The sequence below is a fragment of the Chrysochloris asiatica genome, unplaced genomic scaffold, assembly GCF_000296735.1.
Source record: "Chrysochloris asiatica unplaced genomic scaffold, ChrAsi1.0 scaffold00124, whole genome shotgun sequence".
Classification (NCBI taxonomy): domain Eukaryota; kingdom Metazoa; phylum Chordata; class Mammalia; order Afrosoricida; family Chrysochloridae; genus Chrysochloris; species Chrysochloris asiatica.
This window is the reverse complement of record NW_006408642.1, coordinates 9,200,080-9,222,438: the sequence shown is the minus strand read 5'-3', so window position 1 is coordinate 9,222,438 and position 22,359 is coordinate 9,200,080. Positions and strand designations below refer to the sequence as shown.

General features: G+C 45.4%; 1 protein-coding gene across 1 annotated transcript in view; it reads right to left on the bottom strand.

The window, feature by feature from the left end:
- Nucleotides 1-9,325: 9,325 nt before the first annotated feature.
- The window catches only part of FYCO1 (FYVE and coiled-coil domain containing 1), an 85,668-nt gene continuing 72,634 nt past the window's right edge, over nt 9,326-22,359 (bottom strand). Inside the window, exons 15-17 of the mRNA XM_006868817.1 lie at nt 20,115-20,325; nt 11,148-11,257; nt 9,326-9,401 (exon numbers count right to left, since the gene is read on the bottom strand). Coding sequence (XP_006868879.1) covers nt 9,326-9,401; nt 11,148-11,257; nt 20,115-20,325 — 397 coding nt within the window. The remainder of the gene's footprint in view (nt 9,402-11,147; nt 11,258-20,114; nt 20,326-22,359) is intronic.

Sequence of the window (22,359 nt, the reverse complement as noted above, 5' to 3'; positions counted from 1 at the left end):
TTCTTCAGATTGAGGTGCGTCCTTACTGAAAGGCTTCATCAAATAATCTTTGATCTTCATCAGTATTTTAAATCCTCTTCACTTCCAGCAAGCAAGGTTATATCATCTGCATACTGCAGGTTATAATGAGTCTTCCTCCAATCCTGATGCTGTGTTTTTCCATATAATCCAGTTTCTCAGGTTCTTTGCTCAGCATACAGATTGAATAACCCTGGCACAAACCTTTCCTGATTTTAAACCATTCAGTATCCTCTTGTTCTGATCTAACAACTGCTTCTTGGTCTATGAGGACAATTAAGTGTTCTAGAATACCCATTCTTCACAATGTTATCCATAGTTTGTCATGATCCACATAGTTTAAAGCCTTTGCATAGTTAATAAAACACAAGTAAACATCCTTCTGGTATTCTCTGCTTTTAGTCAAGATCCATCTGATGTCAGCAATGATAGTCCTGTCCCAATGATTTCCATGTCCTTTTCTGAATCCAGCTTGAGTGTCTGGTAGTTAGCTGTTCCCTGTCAATGTACTGTTACAACCATTTTAGAATTATTTTACTTGCATGGGATATTAATGATATTGTTCTATAATTCCCACATTCCGTTGGGTCACCTCTCTTTGGAATGGACGCAAACATAGATCTCTTCCAGTTGATTGGGCAGGTTGTTGTCTTCCATATTTCTTGGCATAGATGAGTGAGTGCCTCCTGTGCTGCCTTAGTTACTTCAAAGATTTCAATTTGCAGTTTACCCACTCCTGGAGTCTTGTTTTTCATCAGTGCCTTCATTGCAGTTCAGACTTCTTTCTTCAATATCATTGGTTCTTGATCATATTCGACCTCTTGAAATGGTTGATTATCTATCAAATCTTTTTGGTACAGTGACTGTGTATTCCTTCCATCTTCTTTTGATACTTTCTACATCATTCAATATTTTGTCCATGTTGTTTTGTTAAGTGCCATTGAGTTGGTTCCAACTCACAGTGATCTTGTATAGGGTTTCCAAGGAGCTGCTGGTGAGTTTGAACCACTGATCTTACAGTTCAAGCTGACCTTGAGGTTGAGTCCTTATCCTATGGCACCACATCATAGGGCCCTTTAATATTGCAAGTCGAGGCTTGACTTTTTTCTTTAGTTCTTTCAGCTAGAGAAATGCTGAGAATGTTCTTTCCTTTTGAATTTCTAACTCCAGGTCTTTGGGCATTTCATTATAATTGATTTTGCCTCCTCCAGCTGTCTTTTGAAATCTTCTGTTCAGCTCTTCTACTTCATTTTTTCCCAACTGCTTTACCTTCTCTATGCTCAAGAGAAAGTTTCAAAGTCTCTTCTGACATTCACTTTAGTCTCTTCTTTCTTCCCTTTTTAATGACCTTTTGTTTTATTTCTGTATAATATTCTTATTCTCATCCCACAGTTCTTCTGGTCTTTGGTCATTAGTGTCTAATGTATCTGTTCTTGAATTGGTTTCTAAATTTGGGTGGGGTATACGTAAGATCATATTCTGGCTCTCATAGGCTTGTTTTAATTTTCTTCAGCTTCAGTCTGAATTTGCATATGAGAAGTTTGATGGTCTGTTCCACAGTCTGCCCCTGGTCTTGTTTTGGCTGATGATATGGAGCGTTTCCACCGTCTCTTCCAATGGAGGTAGTCAATTTGATTCCAGTGTATTCCATCTGGCGAGGTCCATGTGTATAGCTGTCTTTTATGGTGTTGAAAAGAGGTATCTGCAATGAATAAGTTGTGGGTCTTGCAAAATTCTATCACATGATCTCCAGCATTTCTATCATTAAGGTCATATTTTCTAGCTATTGATTGAAAACTTTGTTTTCAGCCTTCACATTTCAATCAGCAATAATTATCAGTGCATCTTAATTTGATTAATTTTAGACTGAAGATATTGGTAGAATTCTTTAATTTCATCATCACTGACTTTAGTGGTACATAAATTTGAATAATATTGGTGTCAGCTGGTCTTCCTTGTAGTTATATGGCTATTATCCTGTCACAGACAGCATTGTACTTCAAGATAGATTTTGAAATGTTCTGTTTGATGATGACTGTGATGCCATTCCTCTTGAATTTTTCCTTTCCAGCAGAGTAAACCATGATTGTCAGATCCAAAACGGCCAATACCAGTTCATTTCAGCTCACTAATGCCTAGGATATTGATATTTACATGGCCAATACCAGTTCATTTCAACTCACTGATGCCTAGGATATTGATATTTATATGATTCATTTCATTTTTGACAACTTCCAATTTTCCTAAATTCATAATTCATAGATTCCATGTCCCGATTATTAATGGATGTTTACAGCTCTTTCTCCTCATTTTGAGTTGTGCCCCATCAGCAAATGAAGGTCTTGAAAGCTTTACTCTATTCACATCACTATGGTCAATTCTACTTCCCTAGTCAGGCTTTGAGTGCTTCCAACCTGAGAGGATCACCTCCCAGCACTGTTCTGACAATGCTCTGCTGTTATTCATTATGTTGCCATCTTCTGGTACTCTATCTGACAACGCTCCACTGCTATTCATAAGGTTTTCAGTCGCTAAACATTCAGAAGTAGTATGCCTCTCGTTTTTACTAGTCTACCTTAGTCTGGTCGTTGTTAAGTGCCATTGAGTTGGTTCTTATTCATAGCATTCCAGTGTAGGATTTCTGAGGAGTGGCTGGTGGATTTGAACTACCAACCTTGTGGTTAGCAGTCCAGTCATAAACCTACATTGCCACAGCAAACCTGTCCATTATGGGTAACTGCTGGTATCTAAATTTTCAGTGGCATCTCTTCCTGCATCACAGCAAGAGAAACTGACAGACAAATGGCAGCAACATGGATGGGGCCCAAGAATTTGCAATTTAGGAGGCCACCAAGTAATTGTTATGCACACTAAATACAAGAGCCACTTGTCTAGGAAACTAATAACGAATTTAACACATTAATAGTTTGATTCCGGGGTTTTTCCTGGCAGCTTGATATCTGAACCCTTGAACCAAATAGGCTGTAGGCCTGACTGGGATGAATTCCACTTTCTTTCTCTCTCTTCCCCAGGGTCATCGCTGGGGCATGAACAGGTGACCTTCTCCTGAGAACACCCAGCAGTTCTGTGGTGTCCCTACTGGTGAAGAGCTGCCTTTACGAAGAAGGCCTTTGGTTCCACACATGGACTCCACCTCTGGGGAGGACCATTGCTGCTGCCCCTCCCACTGTCTTTCTGTGAAAGCATGTGGGGCTTAGTTGCTGGCTTCAGAGCTAAAGGAACAAAATGGACTATATCCCATATCTGCAGTCACTGCCTATTGTGTTTGTTCTGTAGATGGGCTGGGTCTTGCTAACATGCAAACACTGCTTTCACTGTACATGGTGGGTGACTTTTGCCTCTCCAACACCACTTTTTCCCTACTGCTCCTTTCTTCCAGAGAAAGATGGTGTCTGTAATCTAGCCTTGGGTCCAACCCTTCTCCCGGTCTCAGGGGCAGGCCCTGATCATCTCTCTTTCTTCAGTCCTTTTTCACTTTCCTGCCCATTTATCCCACTTCTCTCTCCTTGATCAACTTTCCTTTCTCAGTCTAGGGAGAAGACAGTTCCTGCCCTGCTGACCTGGACGAGGAGTGTTTAGGCCTCAGGACTGGTTTCCTTGTCTCCTCCGTGGCTCGGTCAGTCCTCGTTGGGAGCAGCAGTCTGGGCAGGACCTCCTGAAGTCCCCTTTCTCTGATGTTTTTGTAGACCCGCAGGCCTGAAACCAAACCTGGTCTAGAAACAGGCCTGCCTTTTGGTAAGAACATACACGTCTTGGGTTAGGTAAGGTCTGTTTTACTTTGTTCATTTTTTTAGCTGAGACTTAATTCCCTTTAGGCTTTAGACGGGGCCACCAATTCTGTGATAACATCAGTGTGTACGTGCCAGAAGGTATGAGGAAACCGCAGGAGTCTCTGTCCTCCCACAGAGTTCAGGGGACGGGGAAGGGAAACACATCAAAGGCCAGAAGGTCGGTAGCGATCACACTTCAGCTTGACTTTACTGTCCTCCTTCAGAAAACAGTCAGTGTGGGAAAAGCAAGAGGCTGACCTTTCTCTCAACCCTAACCCACTTTGAATATCTTTTATAACAGCTTTTCTGCCCCTGCCCCCTCCTGGTTCTTGAAGTGCTCCCTTTGAAAAAGTCCTCTTTCTCATTTAGGTGACAGGTTTCACCACTGATTTGCTTTTCAGATGTGTGTAGGCAGTGAGCTCCTCACCAGATTTTTCCCACGCATCTTCATACTGAAAGGGCTGACCTTGCTGAGTGTCCTTCTGAGTCACCCAGGGACTTGCCACATCCTCCAGGGCCTGCCAGGAGGGATGGCAACCACCCAAGTGCCATGGGGTCTGGGACACTGAATTGGGTCAGAATATCCAGATTCGAACATGGGGCTGAGACTTTTGTTACCTTGGCTTACTTAGTGGTTTAGCAGGTTGGGGTGAGGGTGGTGGAAACCCTGGATTTCAGCTGCAGCATGCACATCTGTGTGTTTCAGTTGGTTCTTGTCCCAGCTCAGGAGAGACTGTTATCAAAGACTCACTTTTATTGGGTTAACTACATCAACTCCAACACTGGACAATACAAGGCTTGATTTGAGGGCATCCTTCAACAGGAGGAGTCCTGGTGGCACACTGTGTTAGGCTGGTAACAGTTAAGGTCGGCGGTTCAAATTCACCAGATGCTCTTGGGACAAAGCTGAGGGTGTCTGCTCCTGTAAAGATTTACAGTCTCAGAAACCCTAAGGATCAGTTCTACTCTAGCCTACAAGGGGGCTGAGTCAGAAAGGACTTGATGATAGCAGGGTTGGGTCAACAGGATTGGATGTGCAGGGATTAGGGTTGAGTGACCCACTCACTTCCACCCTCCTCAAGGCCCTTCCTGAGGCCTATCTTTTGCCCTTGGAGTGCTTGGGACTTCTGTCTCTGCCCAAGTTGGCCAATGGGATTATTTAAGGCCTATGGGTGATCAATGCATTGGGACTGGTATCCTCTTCAGTTTGTTACTTTTTGAGCACTTTTGTGTCTGACATGGTGCTTGATTTGGGGGTGGGGTGGGATGGAAGGGTGACACAAAGATGAATGAGGCATGGCCTTTGCCCCTGAGGGAAAACTAGACACACACACTTACTGTGGAGTAACTGGCTGAAGAAGATTCCATGTAAGAATCTGAGGGCAGAGGATGACTTGGGAAGGGGATGAAAGGAAGGACCTGTGGGGTGTTCTGTGAGACAGTCAGCACTGGAAGAGTCCCTGGCCACCCTGGATGTGGCGTGTGAGCCGATTGTGGATGGATCCTCTGAGCTCACTTTGGCCAGTGCAGGAGTGACTGGGACATGCTCCCCTGGGCCTGTGTCGGAGCTCTTTGATAAGCTTGTTATTGCTAAGTGCTGTCGACTTAGTTGTAACTCATAGCGACCCTGTATAGGGTTTCTAGGAGTGGCTGGTAAGCTTGAACCGCTGATCTTGTGGTTCAAAAAGACCTTGCAGTACCATACCAGGACTCCTGCTGAGCTGGTAAGAGCAGTATAAATTGTGGTGGGAGAGTTGGCTTCTTCCTTTGCCAGATGGTCTCCACCTGGCAGTTTGGCCCCGTTTTGTACTACATATTGATAAGTCATGGCTTTAGGTCACCTATGTATGACCTGTCTCCTATTACCCCATTATTCTCGCATCAGAATCTTGCTCTTTGTTTCAAGTGCTCTGTGAGAACCGGGGTAAGTGAGGCAGGAGTGGGTCAGGAGGGTGCACCCAGACAACACACCACATGGCAGTTTCCCAGGATATTTGCAGTCTAGAGACCTTTGGAAAAGCCACTGTAAAAGATAGTTTATCTCATCTAGGCAGTATCTCTCTTCATGCCACTGTGGAACAAAGGACAATGCTGCTCTAAATGTCATAGTGTTTATTTAAATCCTGAGGTCAAAAAAGAAAACATGTCCAAATGGCTTAGCAGACACTACAGAGAGATGTTTTAGATACAAAGTTTCTCACCCCTCAGTGTGCAGGTAGGGTATTGGTATCGGATGTGCTTCTGGGTAACTCTTTGGCAGATATGAATGAAACAGCCGGGCTCTCAGACCCGCTATCCCATAAGGCCACATGGGTTGAGTCAACTAAAGTGCAATTCTAACTTTCAAGCCCTCCATCCGAAGCTTAGGTATTGCTCTGCAGCTCCCAGAGGGGCTGAGGTCTCTCTGGATAACATGTATCATAAGGCGCTAAAGACGTTTTTCTGCCAAATTGTAAAGACGTACTTGATAATTTTTTTTTAAAGTGCTCAAGAGGGAAAAGGACCACATGAAGTGAGATGAACTCACCCATGGCCCCACTTGAAGAGTGTGTTCTGTAAACGTGGGCGGCTGCCTCCTTGGCCTCTGTGGATGGACATCCTCAGTTTGAAGCATCACTAATGGCCTCTCTTGGCTTTAATGCTCGGCACTTCCTTGACCTAAAAACTTCTCCCTTGGAGAATGATTAACCTGGGCTTTTGCAAAGGAAACTCCTGTAAGACTACACCAGTGGATGTCTACCTGGTATCATAAAAGACACAAGCTCTCATTTCCTCTGGGCTTGGAGTGGCTTCACCATTCAGGTGACAACTGAACTAGTGCAGAAAACCACCCTTTATTTCCAAGTTGTGTTATGTGGCTTTTCATCTCTGCATTCCAAATCCTGGGTTGTTTTACTGCTTCCAGATTCCTGTTTGAGAACCCTCTGCTCTTGTTTCAGATTGCTTGGAGTTCAGGGCCCATTCGGGTGGAAGAAACTCTCCACCTTGATAGGCATCCTTGGTGAGGGATGGTGTGCTGCCTGGGAGGTTGACTGGAGGCTTTGATGGAGAACAAGGCAGCGGGCAGCAGTAATAACCACCTCCCCCTCCATACGGTGACCTGGACCCCAAGGCAATTGCCTTGCTGATTTCCAGTGCACTAGTCAAGCTGGGGCTGCCACCTTCAACAGCCACTCTTCAATTGTCATGGACATATATATATATATTTTTTAAAGCATCTCAACCCAGTACCTCAGTATAGCTGGATACCTGTTTCAAATGACAATGAAACTACTGATAAAGGCCACACTTAAATAGACCAAGAAACAGTCGAAACGGCACAGTTCACAGCAAACTAAGTCCAAGAGTCTGTCCAGGGCACAAAAGTAGCTACGTGTATGAAACCAGAGTTAGAGAAATGACTGCTGAGGGACTCGGCCGGCCTCAGTTCGCACAAAGGACCTTTCTTATACCCACGTAGTCAGTGTTCAAGGTGGTGTCCCCACTCAGACAAGGGGTTCTGGGCTGGCTTCAGAAGAAGAGCCAAGCTGTTGTTCAGTTATACTTAGTTCCTCTGCTGCTCTGATTGACAGAGTGAGGCTCAGATTGGAGCTCAGGGACAGTGGTGACGGTCTTTCACAGTTCCAAACACACCAGCTGCTCAACTGATAGCGTTCTTGTTGTGAATGATGGTGGTGACGCCAACAGAAGGTCATTGGCGTGGTGAGTCCCAGGAAAGCTGAGCACTCCAAAGGAGGCTACACAGTGCTCTGGTGTCTCTTCTAGTAACATTCTGTTTCCTTCTTGTGGTGGCCCAACTGATTTCTGAATGTCTTTTGCCAGAGGGCGGATGGATTCAATTTGCTGTGTGGCACAGGGCTTGGAACTTTCTGGAGGCCTGGTGCTAAGCACTGTTAGGGTCTGGCCAGAAAGGGGAGGAGTGGGGAGGAACCTGATGGCTTCCTGCTCCAGACAGCTGCCCCAAGGAAGCAGAACGTACCAGGAGGCCAGCCTTCTCTTGAACCTGTGAAAGGTTCTCTTCACCATTCTCATAAACAAACTGCTTGCACATATCCAAGTGTCCATCTACATGAAGGGCCTGAGTCCTTCTCAGGAGTATTTCTTCTACGCCCTCACCAGAGACCTCTTTGCTGGTGCTAATGCTGGGGCTGCTGGTACACGGAGGGTTGAGAGGTCTGTACTGGGCTTGGCCAGGAAGCCCCTGACCTGTTCCCAAGCCTTTGCAATAAGTCAGACAACGTTTATAGATGATAAGCTGAAGCTTAGCGAGGTGGTATGACTTGACTAGGTCACAAGGCTGGCTGGAGGAAAACTGTCCAGTGCTGTTTCATTAGTATCCACTTCCTTAGGTCGAAGTGGACCAATTTGGCAGATGCTCTGTATACCTGTGCAAGTACTCAGACATGAACAAGAAGCCTCCATGGTGGGAAGAGAAAAGAGTCACAGAGAACAGGAAGATTCTTTCATTCCTGTTCAGGAACAAGAAACGGGGAGTTACCTGCCTCCAGCAGAGCAGTCTCTTGGGTATCAGCTGTAGGCTAAGCAGCAGGAAGTGTGCAAACAGTGTGCTGGGGGATCTGGTAGGTAGGGCATTAAAGACCAAGTAGTAAACAGAGCAGGTTCATGAATAATGCTTCTGTTTACACTTGTGTTATCTAAGACTTCTGAGAAGAAGGCCCCAGGTTTGGAAAGTGGTTTTCACCCTGGTTATGCTCACTAGGTAAACACACATCTGCATAATATACATAAACAAGGGCGGGGCATGACAGCAGAAGAGGAGGGAGCCCTGAAGACCAGCTCACAACTCTGCTTCTGGCTGCTTCACCTTCCAGTCTCTGTGCATCCTCCAGAATGGTGGTTTCTCTTCCTGTCTTTAGTTCTGCTCTTGGGGCCATGCTGTGAGCTGTTGAGAAGTCTGGCAGGTGAAGGGCTTGCTTAAGGACAGAACCGTCCTTCCGTCCACCTTAGAGACCACTCCACTGGCTGAGTTTTGGAGCAGCCACACTCTGGCTAGGACAGGAGGCAGAGGTGGCTGGGCTCTTGGAGGGCCTTGTGGCCCCCTTTTCCTGGGCAGACCTGTGAGTCTCAGAGACTGAGGGCTGATGGGATCTGGCCAGGCATCCTGGCTCATGAGCAGAGTGGGCCATATATTTCTGCAGACAGAAGTCAAGATTCCCATGAAACATTCCACAGGAGGAAGATCCCAGGAGAGGCCAATGGGTTCGTAAGTGTTTAAACCTTTGGCACAGTGTTCCTTTCGGTAAGACAGCTGGCTCCCAAATCAATGGAAAAGTGGTCACTGAGCCCTCACAAGCCAAGGGGCTATGAGTGGCTTGTGCATAGTGCAGGGTGCAGGGCACTCTGGCGTTATGGGGCTGGGGAGGGCGTGCCCCAAGGCCTCTCCTCCAGACCCGCCCAGTCGATTAGTCTAGAGAGAGGCCATTTTTTTTTTTTTTTTTTTTTTTTTAGTGTTTTCTGTGATAGATGAAGAAGAGTAGTGTTGCTGGTGCCTGAGGCTACAGGAAGTCACTCCCATCATAGATGACAGGTCGGTCAACTGTTAAGTGATAAAATACTTTCTTGGAAACAAACCTGAGAAACAGAAATAGAAAGCTGGTGTTACTCTGAGAACAGCAAGCCTGGGGGCGGGGGCTGCTCTCTTGACCTGGCTGGCACTGGATGTGAGGAGAACTTGTGTGGGATGGATTCTTCCAGGCCCCTGTAACCCACTTGTTGTCTGGTTAGCAGGGTTGTCTCCATGCAGAGGGTCACCTTGGGCCATCACCACGGACTTCCTGGGGCTTGCTCTGAGGCATGCTCACCCCTGTGTCTGTTGCTCTGTACTGCACAGGGCACGCCAATGGAGCAGGCAATGTGGCAGAGACGAGTATAGATGCCATCCCAACCATGTGGCAACCCGACTGGGATCTAAATCAGTTTTGCCATCCCTGGTTGGAAACCTTGAGGAGGCCCATGAGATGACTCTAATGGGTCAAGGCTGGACCGCTGCAACACAGTCACCTAGTCCTGTGGTTCCTGGGAGCTTGCTTGGGCTCAGGACTGTGCTCTGCCCTCAGAACGCTCACCTCAGCTGTCAGTCCCCAGTGAGGCTCAAGAGGTGTGGCAGAGCTCGATGCTAATATTGCTGCACATAGGAGGAAGTGGGGACCACAGAAGGAAATGCAGAGCCTATGTCAGGCTGATTCCAACCCACCCTCTTATAGTCACCCTGCCACCCTGCCATCTGAGATGGGCAGGGACCTGCACCTACCCTGGGGGGACTCTAGAGCAACTCTCTGGGCATGCTGGGCCTGTGCCCATAAAGTCCTGCTATTATGGCGTGTGTTCATTTGTGCAGGAGGCAGGCAAAGTGGAAGCTTGACCTCCCCATCATGCTCCTCTTTGGTGATACCCTTGGCCACATGGTCAAGATGTGGAGGGTGGCACAGCTTTTCCCTGGAGCATCCTGTCAATTAATCTGCTTAAAGCCCAGTGTGCTGGGCTGGGTGTCCAGGTGTGGGGGATGTGGTGTCTAGCCCAGGGTCCTGCCCAGTAGGGCTGTGGCCAGTGCTGATCAAGCACGCTTCTTTAAAAGGCGGCTCCAGTGAATGGGCTTTGATGAAGCCAGAAAAGATACAAAGGGGCCGGTGACCAGCAACCCTAGCCACCCTTGCCTTATGCCTTGTGAAGGAGGGCCCCGGTTCACAGTGGATGTTCAGTCACTGTTGGTCCCCCTCCACTTTCTTCCATGGGCTCCCTACAGCCGATCGCCTGCCATGGCCATCCTCCCAGTCCTATCTCCTTCCGTCGACACTCTGATACAGACGGCTCCCAGGGCAGCCTCAGTCCTGCTGATCTCAGACTTCTTTCTGCTTTCACTTCTCTCTGCACATTCACTCAGTCAGCCAGTCCCTCTTCGGGCAGAGCAGTGGGAGTCTGGACATCAGAGAGAGTCAGGAGAGGGTAGCAGCTAAAAGTGCAGACTCTGGAGCTGGACTGTGTGAGTTCAAGTCTAGCTCTACCACATACGCGGTGTGTGACCTGGCGTGCCACAACTCCTTCTGAGCAGTCATTTGAGGAAAAGGACAGCTCCTAACAATGGGATGCTGTGACACTTAACTGAGTCAATACGAGTAGAATACCTAGAACATGCTCAGCATGCTGTAAATACTAGCCTACGTGTTATAAATGCTCTAACAAACATGGGAACACTATAGCATAGGGGTCTAAAATTTGTTACTAAATGAATAAAAATTTAACAATTGATTTCTGATTTCTACCTCTGAACACTTGGAGAACAGGTAGACTCTTCCAGATGCAGGTGAGTGAGGCCCCTACCTTGAAAAGGAGTTGTCAAAGATGAGCATGTAGATGCCTGGTGCTCGCACCTTGAGCTGGCCCTGGATGTTCTCCTTGTGGGAATTACAGCGGGTCATGGGAATGAGGACCTGGAGGAAAAGCAGACACAAAAGGGTCACAGAGGCTGAGGGGGCTTCACAGATCCTTTGGACACATCATTTATTTCAAGGAGGAGACTGAGGCCCAGGGAGGCTGAGTGCCCTGTTTGAAATCACAGTTGAGCAGGATTGGGAACATGACCAGTTTGGTGGGGTGCCTTCCACATGCCTGGGGTGTGTTAATGACTTAGAGCCCATGGACATCTGCTTCCTCCAGAATCATGAACTGGTCAGTATCCCTAGAGAGTGGTCATCAGTCTCCCTTGACCATGATCAGTGCCAGAGGGCTCCCCCACCTGGAGAAGCAGCCTCTTTCTGGCTTTAGGAAATGAAATCCATCTGTCTAGGGGGTTCCTGTTTCCTGGGGCTGCCCTTGTGGCCAATCCTCCTTCCACATGATGATCTTGAATGCACTGCACAAAGCTGAGCCCACTGTCCTGAGTCACCTGGCCCCACCACACACCCCTCTCCTGGTGGAGCCTTGGTCAGCTCACATTCCTCAGAGCCCTTTCATCCTTCCATGTGTGAGCCTCAGCCTCCTGTCTACTCTGCCTTCTCTAATCATGAAAAATGAGCTCTAGGAGATATGTATATTCTTAGGGCACGTTCTGAGAGCTTCACTGTCAGAGGCAGTGATGTGTGCCAGGCAGGGGCAAGTCACTGGGTGGCCACCTTATTCCCCACAGGGCAGGGCCTTCTCCCTGATGGTCAGCTATGACACAGGCATCATTTGTAAATGGAAGATATGATGGGGAAGAAGACAGTGCCAAGCAACATGTTAATTACACTTTTAACAAACATTTTTTTGATAGGATAAATGTGAAGACAGTCTTGTAAAATGTCCCTAAGTCTTCCATTTAGGACTGGCTCCCCAAAATGGTTACACAGGGCAGAGACCCTGCTGACCATGGTCAACATCTTAGCAACTCCGAGTTCCTAAAAAATTGCCCAGGAGAAACCACTTCCTATTTTTATAGAATTAAATACTGTTCTTTTTTTCCCAAAGTATACTTTGTATTAAATTCAGGTTTATCTTTTCCTATTAAACACTTTATAACCTATGTAAAATGACTGAACCAAGAATGGTTATAAAACTGTCAATCTACAATTCTATACACAGAAAAATTTTCTTTCAAAAAATGAAGCCAAAACATAGACTTTTTCAGTGGATAATAGCTGAAAGAATTCATTATTGGTAGATCTACCCTATAAGAAATGTTAAATGAAGTTCATCAGGCTGAAGGAAAATGATATCAGATGGAAATATGTATCTATACAAAGAAATGAAGAACAGTGGAAGGTAATTGCAAAGGTTATATATTTAAGATTTTTTTCTCATTATTTAAATCTCTGTAAATGAAAACTAAATAAAGTAATTCTTGTATTTGTAGGGTTTGAAAAATGCAAAAATTAATATATAGTGTGTGGAGAAAGATGAAAGAGTGTCAAAATATATAAATCAAGCCATAACAGAATTGAAGGAAGGAATATACAATGAGTCCTGGTGTGGCACTGTGGGTTAATGTGCTGGACTGAAAAGTTAGTTTGAACAGCAAGTTCAGTGGTTCAAGCTCACCAGCTTCTCCTTGGAAACTCTGTACAGGGTTACTATGAGCTGGAACCAACTCGACAGCACTTAACAGCGATATCAACAATGACAACAGTGGGAGATTTTAATATACAACTTTTGAAAAAAGACAGAACAACCAGAAAGAAACTCAACAAAGACACAGAGGAACTAAATGCAATCAAACAACTTGACCTCATAGATTTGTATAGAGCATTCAACCCAACAACAGTACAATACACATTCTTTTCCAGGGTACATGGAACATTTTCTGGAATTGACCATGTCTTAGGCCACAAAACTAGTCTCAATAAATTAAAAAACATCAAAATATTACAAAGCATCTTCTTTGATCCAATGCTATAAAATCATGAATCAACAATAGGAAGATCAATGAAATAAAATCAAATACGTGGAACTGAATAACACCCTAATTAAAAGCTACTGGGTAGAAGAACAAATAAAAAATGAAATAAAAAAATTTCCTAGAACCTTCTGATGTGGGACATTCCCACTTGAAAATACATGTAGACCAAACCAGAAAGGCTGGGAGAACAGAAGATCCTTATTGAAAGAAAGAACACAGGGAAAAAAAACCAAAAAAACAGACTGTTTGGCTGTTAGAATATCAACCAAGGTGTTTGCTTTGGAGGCATCAAGCAAGAAAAGTCAGCCCATCAGGGGTAACCCCCTTCTAAGAGTGAAACTCAAAGGGAACCAGTGAGCAGTCTAGTATGCACACTGATGACTACCTAGGTCTACTTGTTAGTGGAAGTGGGGGAAATGCACCAATGAAGACATGGGCTGAGTTTGGCCATGTTCTATTGACACCCATTGACCCTAAGATGAGAGAGAGAAGAGGAAGGGCTGGCTAGTCTGAAGTTTAGGGAAAAGTGTGAACTCTGAGCCTATGGGCACTAACTTAGCCACTGGGAGCTACTGCTGAGAGTGAATTGGCCAACTGATCTGAAGTGTGGGGAGGTGTTCGTGAATTCCCAAACTTGCAACTAGTACCCCATTGACCTAATGTGGATGGCTAGCTGACCAGAACTCAATCAGATTAAGATGAAGATACTTGATGCTGTAAGCAAGTATACATTGCTACAATTTGATGAACTGAACCTTTGCTTACGGATGCAGTTGTTCAAAATTCTAACCGAAATGGAGGGATTCTTCATATTCAAGGATAAAACTTGTTTTCTAAGTGCTGGGGATGGGCAGTTTAGACACTGGCTATCAAAAATGGAGGGCTATAAAGGCACAAAGTGGCTGGCTTACAAGCTTTCATGAGTGTGTTTAGTTTCAGAATAAGCAGGGTAATATAGAATCTCCACTGAATAGTTTTCCTCTTTCCCAGATGGATCTGGTGAAAGGGGATGAGGGGGTGAGGTGATAGGATTTTATGATTTAATTGTGAGTAATTGATATCAGGGCTCATCGTGATTGTCACAACTGTAAATGTAGACGATGTGTAACTACAAGTGGGAAGCAGTTAACCCTTCATTTCAGGAACAGAGGGCCTTAGAACCATCAAGAGGGAAGAGCATGAAATCCTACCGAGAAAAGCAATGCCAACAGAGGGAACGGCACAGAGCTGCTGAGGGCTCAGGCCCGGGGACTGAGAAAGATTGTGTGCCTGCGGCCAGCAGACTGCCTTACAAAAGGTGCTCTTTGGACATTTAAATAAAGATTTTTTTGTTTTGTTTTGTATGTATATATCACATACTTTTGCTTTGTTGATTTGTGAAAAGTAAGATGTAAAAGGAAGCCACAGGGAGGAAGCAGGATAACTGATGTTGCAGGGAGAGGACTGTAATCATTTGGAAAAAAGTATGTAATTTGTTGAATGTAAAGCTAATGATCTTGTCTATTAACTGTCACTCAATTCACAATAAAAAGTTAAAAAAAAAAAAAGTTAATGTATAACAGAAATCACACAAAGGATAGTAGGGGAGAGGTGGAAGCTCTGTCTTGGGCCAGCCCTACTCCATTGCCACTTTCCTATGCCACCAACTTCCAGCCAGTTAAATGTACTGTTAGGTCCAGAACTGCGATGAGTTAAAGATGTATACTACAAGCCCTAAAAACAATCACTGAAACAACAAAAGAATAAGTTTCAGCTAGAAGAAGGAGTTCATAAAAAACACTCAATTCAAAGAAGCCAGAAAAAGGGAACGGAGACAAAAAACAGATGGGACAAACAAATAAGAAATAGTAAGATGACAGATTTGAATGCAGCCTTACAAATAATCACATTCAATGCAAACAGTCTAAATGTCCAAATTAAAAGCCAGAGATTGTCAATCTAGATAAAAGCAAGACCCCTATGCTGCCCACTCCAAACACTCACTGCTAGCGAACCGATTCTGATTCACAGGGACCCTGTAGAGAGTTTCCAAGGCTGTAAATCTTTAGGGGAGCAGAAAGCCTCATCTTTCTCCCACAGAGTGGATGATGGGTTTCAATTGCTGACCCTGTGGTTAGTAGTCCAATGCTTATCCTACAGTGCCACCAGCGTTCCTTGTGCTGCCTATAAGAAACAGAATTTAAATATGAAGATGCAAATAGATTAAAAAGTAAAAAGGTGGAAAAAGATGTACCATTCTAGCATTAATCAAAAGGAAGCTGAGTTGTGTCTAATATCAGATAAAGAGATTTTAGATTAAAAAAAAATATTACCAGGGATAAATAAGGTCATTTCATAATGATAAAGGCATCAATTCACCAGGAGGAAATAAACATTCTAAGCATTTACATCTCTAATGACAGAGTTTCAAAACACTTGAGGCAAAGCGATAGACCTGCACAGATAAACAGAAACATTCAAAATTAAAGTTGGTAATTTCAATACCCCTCTCTCAATAATTGAGGGAATACATAGGTAGGAGATCAATATAGCTATAGAAGGCTTGGACAGTATCAACTAATTTGACCTAACTGACATTTACAGAAGACTCCACTCCCGAACAACAGAACACTTAAGAAGGGGCTTCAAAAAGTTCAGGGAAAAATGAAATGAAAGGATAGTGGAATTTTTCCACAAACTTTTTGAAGCTCCTTCAGTCCTTTCAAATCCACTCAGAGCATTCCTCCAGAGAGAACATACGCTAGGCCATTAAAAAAACAACACAAAACAAAACAAAAACACAATAAATTTAAATGGATTCAAGTTACACAAAATATGTTCTCTATGTTGTTGTTAAGTGTCTTTGAATGGTTTCTGACTCAGTGATTCTATGAGTATGGGTACCTGAGGAGCAGTTGGTGGGTTTGAACCACCAAGCTTTTCGTTACTAGTCCAGTGCTTATCCTATGTGTCACACCAGGACCATAATGAAATTAAATTAGGAATCAGTAACAGCAAGGTAGCTAGAAAATTCCAAAATATTTGCTAACTAAATAATACACTGCTAAATAACTCTGGGAAGGTAGCTCTGGTAGCATAGTGGTTACGAATCGGGCTGCGAACCTTAAGGTCAGCAGTTCGAAACTACCAGCCGCTCCATGGGAGAAAGATGAGGCTTTCTGCTCCCATAAAGATTTATAGCCTCAGAAACCTTGTATAGGGTCACTATGAGTCGGAACTGACTTGACGGCACTTAACAGCAACAAATAACTCTGGTAGGTGCGAGCAGTTAATGCACTTAGCAGCTAACCAAAAGGTTGGCGGTCTGAGTCTCCTCTGAGGCATCTTGGAAGACGGCCATTCTAACACGTATGAGTTGCCATGCACAGGAACTGACTCCACAGCAACTGGCATAAATAACCTCTGGGTCAAAGAGAAACCAAAAGGAAAGTCCCAAAGGTGTGGGTGAATGCTGCGTGTTCCGGACATGCTGGAAGCTGATGGTGCTGAAAAGTGGTACAGGGAGTCAGGATGACCCAAGCCAGCCTGGAGGGGAAGCTTTATAGAGGACCTATTAAGTATAGGCCCTGTGGCAGACATGTTTGTATGATATCTTTTTTAGGTTGTTCTGTAATATTCTAATTTCTGCAAGGACTAGAAACCCCTGCTGATGTTGATAAATGCCATGAAATTCCGACTGATAGTGACCCTGTATAGGGTGTCTGAGGAGCAACTGGTGGGTTTGACCACCGACCTTACCGTTAGCTTTCTTCTTGCTGTTCAGTGCTATTGAGTTGGCTCCGACTCATAGCAACCCTATACAGAGTGTCTGAGGAGCGACTGGTGCGTTTGAACCACCAACCTTGTGGTCAAGTGCTTAGTAGTCCAGTGTTTCTCCTACAATGCCACATCAGGACTCCGACTGGAAAGGGGTAAACCTTTCAGTGCTCGCTCAGGGAGAAGACTTCTCCAAAACTGCTGAGGCCATGACTGTGGCGAGAACACAACACAGGGTGAGGTGTATCATGGGCACCGTTAGGGATGGGGCTGGCCTGCTGTGCCCTTCCCTCTGCCGGGACTCGCGCTGTCCTCTCCCTCTCCACGCTGCTTCTCCTTGTATAGGCCAATGGCTCCCTCACTGTCAGGCCGAGGAGTCTCCTCCTATAGGACTTTTCTCCTCGGCTGGGTTGGATGCCCGCCCTAGACATATCTGCAGCCCCTCTCCACCCCCATCACAGCACTCCTCCCCTAGAATCACAGCTGTCTACCATTAGGTCTCCTCCCATTATACTGTGAGCAGACAGGCATGGCTCAATAACAGGTGGTCCACACAGTGCCAGAACAGCAGAGTTTGTGTTCTGTTGTTTCCTGCAGAGCATCAGGAAAGCACACAGCCACTGCCAGCGAGGTGTTGATGACAAGTGTCTGGAAACAGGTTGGAGGCCGGGTGTGATGCTGTAGGATCAGCACTGGACTGCTAACCCCAAGTTTGATGGTTCAAACCCACTAGTTACTCCATGGAAACCCTATGCAGGGTCACTATGAGTCAGAACCAACTCCACAGCACTAAGCTACAGCAACTGGCTAATGTTTAGGAGGCTTCAGGCAGTAAAAGTGTCGATGCCCATCCTGTATATGGGCTTCTTCTGCCCCCTGGTGTCCACTGTGGGAAATGACAATAGTAGTCATAACCATTGTTAAGTACCATGGAGCCATTTCGGACTCATTGTGACCCCCGTGCAGGGTTTCTGAGGCTGTAAATCTTTACGGGAGCAGAAAGCCTCATCTTTCTCCCGCAGAACAGCTGGTAGTTTTGAACTGCCAACCTTGAGGTTAGCAGCCTGATTTGTAACCACTATACTACCAAAGCTCCTTCATAACCATAATCCACCAAAAATGAGGAAAGTGAGTTTCTCTACATCTCCAACTTCCTGCTTGGAACTATACAGTCTCCCAGGGCCATGAAGGTTTGGCTGTGAGTGAGAAACAGAGCAAGAGAGAGAGGCCATGATTTTGCCGTCTGTGGGCACGTGGAATGGCCAAGGCCTGGACATGCTGCTACAAGTAGTCACCAGGTGTCTAACTGGGGAAGATGCAATATTAGGCACTTGATAAGTCTTGGATATCTGAGGGCTGCCATGAGTTCTTGGCAGTATAGCTACTTGTTAGTACGGAGCTGACAAGCACACTGGGTGAGGAGCTGCTTAAGCAGCTGAATGAGCCCAGCATCTATTTCCTCACCTGTAAACTGGGATTAAGACCTGCAGTGTGCATGCAGTGGGTGCCCAGTGGAGGAGTCTAGCTCTGCTTGCAGATGGGTTAACACTAAGTGAGCGCACCTTGGCCCACAAGTCATAGGACCTTCTGTGTGGAAGCTCAGAACCTAGGATTGTGGCACTGACTGCAAGCCCCTAAGAGAAAAAGAAGGGCAGGGTGGCTTTTAAGTCAAAAAGAATACGAGACTCTAAGAAACAAGGCAAAATCAAGGTGCCTGGAGCTAGAAGGCAAAGTTTAAGAGTGGGTTTGAAGAAGACAAAATTGACAAAGCCATCTCTACAATGTGAAGATACCAAAAGGGCAGGATAGCAAATTCCTCCTTGCCCTGTTGGTATCTTCTCCCACCAGAATGGAAGACTAAATCCAAGGCCATCAGAGAACTGAGGTGTGACCCCACCATGTCTCCTGCTGGGCCTCTCAGTCTGTGCCTTCCCCAGCCCTCCACCACAAGTCCTTGGAGGGCACCCAGTGGACTGAACACACGAGGTACTGACAAATATGATTGCAAAGACTCCCAGATGTCTTTGCACATGACTTGAAATTGTTCTTCCCTATCTTGATTCTTTCCATATGTATAGAATGGAGATTGAAATATAAAAAAATGTATTGGCTGAAATAGGGACAAGCCCATACCAATTCAAGGGGAGGGACATTGATCATGTTGATTTTTGCAACTATGTGAACACTCTAGGATTTACATTCAACTTCAGCCCAGCACTTCTGACTATCCTCACCAGTCCTTTCACTCAGTATGAGTGAAATGGAACTCATGTGTCCATGCAAACCAGCTCGCCCCCGACTTCCCCTCTACCACCCTTTCCCTATAGTTTAGACTTGGAATCCAGCCAGGCAGAGGGGCTCCATCTTCCTTACCCCACTGAATCGGCCTCTCCTGGAATGCTGTTCACTTTCTTTCCTTGTGTCCTGGATTCCATCCCCTTGATCTAGAGCATCAGGTCTCAATGTTGGCTGCTCTTTGAACTCACCGAGGGATGCCTGGGTCCTGCCCCTGGAGATTGTGATTCAGGGGCTGGGGGAGTGGCCTTGGCAGTGGCAAGTTTCAAAGTTCCCACGTGTTTCTAATGTGTAGCCTCGGTTGAGAACTATGGGCCAACCATCGTCAGTGTCCCATGCTTAGAATGTCTTCCCGACTTTGTGAACCATTATCTGTCACCAAGATGTCAAGGTCAGCCATGTAGGTGACACAGGATGACCTCAAATGTCCTTGCAGGGGAGATGTGGAGCACCCTAAGCTAATGCTGTCTGACCGCCATCAGAGGCAGAGATATCACCACCTCCTTAGGCCTGCGTTCAGCTCACTTATAAATGATTTGTAAACTGAGGCATACAGCTTCACCTACTAGTCCAGCCCAAGGTCTGATGGAATGTGTCTGGCACAGCGAGACCTGCAGACATCTGAAGACAGCTCTCCTGAGCCTCCAGCCCTGTCCTTGCTCAAGTTGAGCAAGCTCCAGGTGCTTGACCTACTCTGTAGGATATGGCTCACAGGAATGTCCACCCTGGGTTTGCTCCTCTGAATAAATCTCTGTTCATTAATGGAGCCTCAATCAGACCATTACATTCCAGTGAAGGCCTGGCTGGCCAACAGCAGAGCAGTGTGCCGGGCGTGGAGCTCCCAGGCCAGGGGCCTGGCTTACCTTACACTGATCCAGCGGTGCATCCTCTGCCTCCTGGAAGACCACACTGAAGGAGATGCTCTTGGGGTCTGAGGAAAAGACCCAGTTGATGGTGAGGCCGGCCTCGGCCACAGTGATGGGGATGAGGCTGTAGGTACTGGACCTCACAAACAGCTCCCTATTGCCTTCCCCAAAGTTGACGATGTCTTCCACTGTGAGGGGTACTTTTATCCTACAACAAAAATGTGGTGAGAGACCTAGTTAGATGAATGAAGTACTTATGTCTATTGGCTGGGGACTCAGAGGTGGTCAGAGATGAGGCCACTGGAAGGGCAAACTGATGAACATACTTAATCATGGAAGCTAGGCATGCAGATGTATACCGAGAATCTACTTCATGTTGGTCTGTCTACTAAACTAGTGGTTGTAGAGTGATTCTGACCCATGACAACCCATGTGTGTCACAGCAGAACTGTGCTCCATGAGGTTTTCCGTGGCTGAGTTCTCACAGGTCGGTCACTAGGTCTTTCTCCTGAGACACTTCTGGGTGCACTTGAACCTCCAACTCTTTAGTGAGCCACTCGATGGCACTTAACAACAACAACAATCCCCCCAGCAATCCCTCTTCTCAGTGGAAATCTGGGACCTGCTGTAAGATTCCAAATGGGCTTCCTGAACTTTTCTTAGTAGCAAAACTCCTAAACTTTGTTTACTGCAGGGGTGACAAACAGGGCACTACTGTTCTGGGGAGAGAAGCGTGCTGGTACTACATCACAGGTTCTGACTCTCACCAGATGGCTAAGAGCCTCTTCTGAAAGTTTCATATATTTAGGATCAGTCTTTTGAATCTCTATGCTTTTGGGACCTATTGCAGGACCAGAACCTATTGTGGGATGTGTAGCCAGAGGCACCAGGGTTCTGGGACCGATCCCTTTTCTTATCTGCTACATCTGTGGAATGAGACAGTGGAAAAGCCCCATATCATCCATCAGAACCAGGCCAGGGGTAGACTAAGGACCAGACCAGCAACTGCTCACATGCAAGTTCTGGTTGAAGCTGAAGAAAATGAAAATAAGTCCATGAGAGCCAAAATATGACCTTGAATATATGCCACTGGGATTTAGACATCATCTGAAGAACAGATTTGATACATTAGACTCTAAAGACTGAAGGGTGCAGAATGACATCAAGAACATCATACAGGAAGAGAGCTAAAGGTCATTAAGAAGACAAGAAAGAAGGAAAAGATCAAAATGGATGTCAGAAGAGACTCTGAAATTTGCTCTCTGGAACTGCTAAAGCACATGAAACAAATGAGGAGGTACAAGAGCTGAACAGAAAATTTTAAAGTTCAGCTCGAGAAGACAAAATCAAATATTACAATGAAATGTGCAAGGACCTGGAGTTAGAAAACCAAAAGGCAAGAACATGCTCAGCATTTCTCAAGCTGAGGGAACTGAAGAAAAAAATTCAAGCCTAGACAAGATGTATTGAAATATTCTATGAGCAAAATATTGAATGATGCAGAAAGCATCAAAAGAAGATAGAAGGAATACACAGAGTCACTGTACCAAAAGGAAATGGTTAATGTTCAACCATTTCAAGAGGCAGCATATGATCACGAGCCAATGATACTGAAGGAGGAAGTCCAAGGTGCATTGAAGGCAATGACAAAGAACAAGGCACCAGGAATTGATGGAATACAAACTGAAATCTTTCAACAAACTGATGCTGCACTGAAGGCACTCATTCATCTATGCCAATAAATCTGGAAGACACCTACCTGGTTAACGGACTGGAAGAGTTCCGTATTTGTGCATTCCAAAGAGAGGTGACCCAACGGAATGTGGAAATCACCAGACAATACAATTGATATCTCATGTGAGTACACTTTTACTAAAGATAATACAAAAATGGCTGCAACCATGCATTAACATAGAACTTCCAGAGGTTCAAGCAGGATTCAGAAGAGGATGTGGAATGAGGGATACCAATGCTGACGTCAGATGAATCTTGGCTGAAAGCAGAGAATACCAGAAAGATGTTTACCTGTGCTTTACTGACTATGCAAAAGTTTTTGACTACGTGGATCATGACAAGCTATGGACAATAGTGCAAAGAATGAGTATTCTGGAACACTTGATTGTGCTCATGAGGAACCTGTACATAGACAAGGAGGCAGTTCCTAGAACATAGGAATACCGAATGGTTTAAAATCAGGAAAGGTGTGTGCCAGAGTTGTATTCTTTCACCATACTTATTCAAT